Genomic DNA, 6,112 nt, shown 5'->3' on the forward strand with positions numbered 1-6,112 from the left:
TGAAACTGCTGCATGAATATGAGATCTGACCAGTGACTCACACTTCACATGTGATGAGATGATGAGGGGTTGAAAGTTAACATTTGCAGTTTAACTAAATGAAACTTCTTTCAGGTTTTATATTCTGAACCAATGTTTTAAACTGTGTCTGCTGCTCACCTTTTTCTGTTGTAGATGTGGAGAACCGACAGAAAATGTCTGCGCTAGCCAGGAAGAAAGATGAGCTCACTGCTGCTGTCACTGCATATAAAAATATATTTTCTACATATACCACACTCCTTAACATGCTGACAAGTAAGATTTTTTTTCGTGTGTATTATTTGGCTGTGTAAAATATTCTGACATCTCTTCCAATCTTTGCAAGTACAACCTGCAACAAAAAGATTCACCAGGAAAAAAATAATCTCATTGTCAATTTCACCGTTCTCACACAACAGTTAGTCCTCCTCTGGAGAAACCTGCTAGTCTCTACGTAACTGTGCACCAAGGAATCTTTTAGGCTGTTCACATTTGGTAATAACACCGAATTAACAAGATGGCCCGAATAGTTGAGAATTTGTTGTAGGCGGCGTTTTACAAAGTTTACACAGTTTCTCCCGACGCAACAAGTCTCAAAATTAAGCTTTTTTTTAAGGGAGTCTGGGGACTTTCTCCACAGAAAACAAAGAAGTAGCCTGCTCTAGATGCTGTTCACTGCATTTGTCAAATTGGATTTGTTTACCGTTAATAAAATGTTGTCTTCTTTAATAAATGGTGAAATCAATTCAAATAGTGTTTTCAAACAGCTGTTTGGAGTTAAGGTGAACTTTAGACACGAAAGCTGACAGGCTGTTACAGCGATGGTGTGACAAACTGACACTTTTACAAGGAAACACTTGATGTGTTGCATTTAATGCTGAATTTACACGAAGGCTTGAATGTTTTAGAATTTGCTGTAGTCATTTTCAAAGTTTGTTAAGTGTTTCCTCACGCAGCAACTCTCAAAATCGCAAGATTTGTAAGGGAGTCTGGGGTTATTTGTGGGTACTGGTTCAGTGGTTCGTTGAAACACTGGCAGGTGAGGGTAATAAACTAAATAAATAAAATAAAGGGCATAAATCCTCATTTACATTACAGTGAACCATCTCAAATGTGTCCCCAGTGAGTCTTTGGGGTGTTCCCACCTGTACTTAAAGCTGTCCCCTTGTGATCAGATCACTCAGGAACACGTGTCGATACCAAATGTGAACAGGGCCTTTGTCTTTTGTTTAAATTATTCTTCACCTAAGGTTCTACACTCTAGCTTTCCTTTGTGAGACAATAAGTTAATAATTTTTGCATCAATAGACCATTTTCCATGCCAACATATGTTTAAAATGATCTTTAATTGCAAGTGTTTCTTCTATGGTAGCCAAACACCTGGATGCTAGTAACAAAGAGTTGATCCAGAGAAAAAGGCTGAGCGAGAAGAGCGTGCACCTCGACCCATCTGTATCTGTAAGATGTTAATTTTATCCTCACTTTACTTTTGATTATGTAGAAATTATGATTTGTTATTCTTGTATTTATTAGGGGATGACATTTTAATATTTGTGTTCTGAGTAGATGCCAGATGTTGACAGACTTCTAGCAGAGATGACTACTAAAGTGGACAGTATCCAGAAAATGCCCAGAAGAGCCTTCTCCATCGCTGATTCCTACAGGGGGCAGCAGGATGTTTTGGGAATGGTAATGTCGTGGGAAAAAGGGATGTTTCTGTTGGCTTATATTGAAAAACCAAGTGTGTAATTATAGGAAATGCGTACTGATGTGTCAATTAAAAGTTTGTGCTAATGTTTAAGTTGAGAGGACTGAAAAAAGTATTCTCAGGTTACGTTGTATGTGGCTGCGTTTAGGAACGTTACGAGCGCTGTGTTTTAACTTCTGATGCAGGTTGGCCACCTGGCCTTTGTGGAGGACGACACCGCTGCGAGAGTGATCTCATGGCATATCTACGGTGACATGGATTGTGTCATCACCAGAACGACAGACGCAGCAAAGAGGATCTATGACAGCACCAACGGCAGGCAGCAGGTCATGCCCCTCGACACTGTGTTTAAGGGGGCTTGCGACAGGTACGTCTTCCTTGTCAATGAGAAACTTCAAAAATAAAGCTTAAGGTGTTCAGTATTTGGGTTCCTGCAGTTGAAAGCTGTATTTATGTGCGTTCACTGTGTTTATATTGTACCTTCATGCACCATCATTCATTCTGGTATTGCTGCTGGTAACTGAGTAGTCTCCCTGGAGTAATTCTTGTGTGTCCTTGATTACAGTCTTTGATTTGTAAGCCTTCTTCTACTTGAAGCCGTCCAACAACAGTAATTTAAAGATCTTGTGGCAACTCCTTCTTGCACAGACTGTTTAACACATGGCTGCCCGATGAGAGCAAAAAAAATATAAGAATATTTCTAAAATGAAACAAAGTTTATGTCGCTTTATTTGTGTGCGCCCACCACTCTTTTGTCGCCCACCATCAAGGTTCAGTTTTTGCCCTCAGACAGAAATAGTTTAGGCACTCCTGGTTTAGTTCAAAGGAATTGACACTATTGTTCTACAAAGTACAGATAATGGCGACTCTAATTATTGTCATTTATAACGAGGACAGCAACTTCCTTCCTGCTGTTCATTGTCTTGGTTGATTGTGTGTTGATGGCAGTTACTTAAAGGACAATAGCAGTTGTGTTGTATGTTTAAGCAGGTTTTGATTTAGATACTTTATATCACAGCTAACCATTAAGCAAACCTGTAGTTGTACAGTTTTTAGATTTTTTTTTTTTAAATCAATGAAGTTGGGCCTATAAAATGTCCCAAACCCAGTTAATTATCACATAAGAGAAGGACAAGCAGAGAATCGCAAACGAGAGGCCATTCTAGTAAATGTCTGGCATTTTTTCTTGAAAGATTATGTAAACAATCTATCATCAAAGAATGAAAATGAATGCTTACTGTAATTAATCTCCAATCTCTGGTTGTCAGTATTTGCTTGAAACGGCATGAAAAACACCCAAAATCAACCAACTTCATGGCATGATTTAGAAAATGTTTATTAAAAAGTAACCGTATCATTATACATGATTTTTTTTGTTGCTAGAGAGAAAGCTAAATGTTTCAAAACACTACCATGATCGTTGAAATGTGTCAGTTCCTCTCTGCAGTTTCTCTCTGCTAAGATTTGAATTGCTTACAGACCGCTGCCACACATAAGAAACGGCCACAGGCTCTTTGAGCCCCCAGGGAACCCGGTCTTCGCCAGGCAGCTCCTGATATACCCCCAAGACTCTGAGGGCTGTAACACTGGTAAGCTTCCTTGGATGGATTTCCCCTGCTCAGTGTAATATTGCTCAGTTGTTGTTTTTTCACTGCAGATTTGGGTTCATGTGGTTTACTGGAGGCTTCCCAGGTCTCTTTGTGTTTGCTGTTGTTTGGGTTTTCCCTTCATGCCCCTGCTCCTCCTGTCGAGTCCGGGGTAAATGGTTCCACCTGGGAACCAACCTCGCTGACGTGGAGGGTCTCCTCTCTCCTCTCCGGGGGCCCCTTTCACCACGTTAAAGGAACAGTTCACCCAAAAATAAAAGTTCAGTCATTCTCTAGTCGCCCCCATGATGACGTCCACAGAAAATTCCTGGAGCTTCACAGCAAAAACAGCGATACAGCTTTCTTCTAAACAACTGAAGTAGATGGAGACTTGTTTTAAAATAAAATTAAAAAAACATAAAATGACTAGCAACTTTACCAGGGTAATGAATGTCTCATGAGATCCCATATTGATTTGAAAAGACGTTATTTATACTCTGTTTAAAGCCAATTAAATCTTCACCATAGCTGCTAAGCTAAAAGTGTTAGCACACACCACTTCCCACCACAGTTCGATCTCGTGTCGTGGGTGTAAATAATGTTTTTGGGCTTCTGTTACACCAGACGAGCTGTATGGAGCCATTTTATTTTTATTTTAGTTGTTGTTTTTTACATTTTAAAACAAGTCCCCATCCACTTCAGTTGTTTAGGAGAATGCCACAACGTTGTTTTGCTGTGAAGCTCCAGAAATGTTTTGTGGACTACAAATCTTCACCTGACATTTAATCTGCATGAGGGTGAGTAGATAATGACTGACTTTTCATTATTGGGTGACGTTTTCCTTTAAAATGACTTTTAGTTTCTGAGTTTTAAGCTAAATCAAATTTGGTCTTCATCCTCCTTTAATATCTTAATAGTGGTTGTTTCTCAGTCGTCTAAGCAGTAAAAAAAGTTATGAATGTTTAGATTTGTCACAAACTGTCTGATGGTTTCCTGCCTCGTGCTTCCTTCACAGTGTTTAAGAGCATCCTGGGAGACACCATCCTGATCGATGACCTGGACTCTGGAAACAGCTACAGAAAAGCGGTGAGTGATACCCGCTACTCAAAGTCATGCGCCACAAATGACCACGTTATTTTTTTCCTCTAAATGTGCCGTTGCTTACAGTTGGTGCAGAAAAACATACAGTGTCCCACCATCCTGACCAGGCAGGGGGACCGGATCAGTGCCAGAGGGAAGTTTGGAGGCGCAAACAACAAAGCCCCACCAACGGTCAGATTGGTGTTTGGAGCTCCGTACCCAAAGCAGTACGACACTCTTCAGGAACAAAAAGGTGACCGCTCTCATAGTCACGATTTAAAGTTGATTGTTGCGTTCCTGCTCAGTCAGATTGTGCTTTAATGTCTTTTACAATGTTCGACAGGCCTTCTCCTCGAGTACCGCTTACTTCTGGAGAAGAAGGACGAGGCAGAAAGGGAGCGCAACGATTACTTGAAACAGATCAAGTCTCCAGAAATGTTGAAAAAACAACAAGATATGGAGGAGAAGGAGAGACAGCTGGAGGAGATTGAGAGGCTATGTGGTAAGGCCACAGAATACATTTCAACCTTTTTGTTTTTTTATTCTTGAATCTTTATTGTTTATTTCTTATTGGTTTGTTTTCTTCTTTCAGAGTCATCCCCAGTGAGACCGCTGAAACGGGGTCCTGACAGTGCTGGAGAGCCATCGGGCGTCACTGCAAAGAGAACAAAGCAGAGATCCATATAAGAGACGAACAAGTCCAACGTTTCTTTTCTTTTTCTTTTTTATTTCTGGGCTGATTAAGATTTTTTTAATTGTTTTTATTTGTACAGATTTGTGTTCTTTACATTTTTAAACATGTTTTGTTGTGTGCATCCAATTCCTCAAAGAATGCCTTGGAAAAATACAAATATATATTTAAACTACTGTATGATCTCTTTGTCTGTGACTTCATTTCCATTCAAAAATAATTAAAGGAAAAGTTCACTCAAAAATTAAAATTCAATCACTCAACCACCATGCCGATAGAAAGTCAGGTGCCGTTTCGTGGTCCACAAAACATCTCTGGAGCTTCACAGCAAAAACAGCATTGCATCATTCTCTTAAACAACTGAAGCAGATGGAGACTTCTGTTAAAAAAAGAAGAAATGGCTCCATACAGCTCATCTGGGCCAAGTCCAAGTCTCTGGAAGCCCCAAGCTCCCAAATTGCTTTGAAAATACAAAATTTAAAGCCAGAAAGATATTTTTTCGGTTGTTTTTTTTACGTTTTAAAACAAGTCCCCGTCTAATACAGTTGTTCGGGAGATTGCTGCAACACTGTCTTGCTGTGAAGCTCCAGAAATGTTTTGTGGACTACAAAACCTCACCTGACTTTCCATCAGCGTGGGGGTGAGTAGATAATGACTCGATTTTCATTGTTGGTAAAACTCCTCCTTTAAAAATAAATCTTAGTTAAAGTAATCCAGACAGACAGACACTGACAGGCACGCACATTTTACGCACGGGATAATAACGGTGTCTTTTGGAAACGAAGACAATCATTATCCAAATTTAGGCGTCCGGAAATTATGTAGTCTTGTGACACTGTGTTGTTGGATGTGAGCGTTGGTGTGTGTGATCTGAGAAACGGAAAAAAGTCATCTGTCAGTGTTGGAGGGGCTCCCGAAACGTCACATCCAGTCTTCCCTGTGGGAAGGAGCTTGTTCAGGGCTGCGCAACCCGCGGTGCCTTCACTGATCACTGGACCACAGACCTTCACTACTGACCGACTGGGTCCT

At 40.3% G+C, this 6,112-nt stretch overlaps 1 protein-coding gene across 1 annotated transcript in view; it reads left to right on the forward strand.

Moving 5' to 3' along the window:
• Window positions 1-5,263, forward strand: part of smchd1 (structural maintenance of chromosomes flexible hinge domain containing 1) — a 28,476-nt gene extending 23,213 nt beyond the window's left edge. The window contains exons 39-47 of the mRNA XM_084340440.1: window positions 175-294; window positions 1,391-1,476; window positions 1,585-1,707; window positions 1,912-2,093; window positions 3,206-3,315; window positions 4,328-4,398; window positions 4,480-4,645; window positions 4,736-4,894; window positions 4,985-5,263. Coding sequence (XP_084196566.1) covers window positions 175-294; window positions 1,391-1,476; window positions 1,585-1,707; window positions 1,912-2,093; window positions 3,206-3,315; window positions 4,328-4,398; window positions 4,480-4,645; window positions 4,736-4,894; window positions 4,985-5,079 — 1,112 coding nt within the window. The 3' untranslated portion in view covers window positions 5,080-5,263. The remainder of the gene's footprint in view (window positions 1-174; window positions 295-1,390; window positions 1,477-1,584; window positions 1,708-1,911; window positions 2,094-3,205; window positions 3,316-4,327; window positions 4,399-4,479; window positions 4,646-4,735; window positions 4,895-4,984) is intronic.
• Window positions 5,264-6,112: the final 849 nt, after the last annotated feature.

This window comes from Pagrus pagrus, assembly GCF_965226575.1.
Source record: "Pagrus pagrus genome assembly, chromosome: 20".
NCBI classification, from domain to species: Eukaryota; Metazoa; Chordata; class Actinopteri; order Spariformes; family Sparidae; genus Pagrus; species Pagrus pagrus.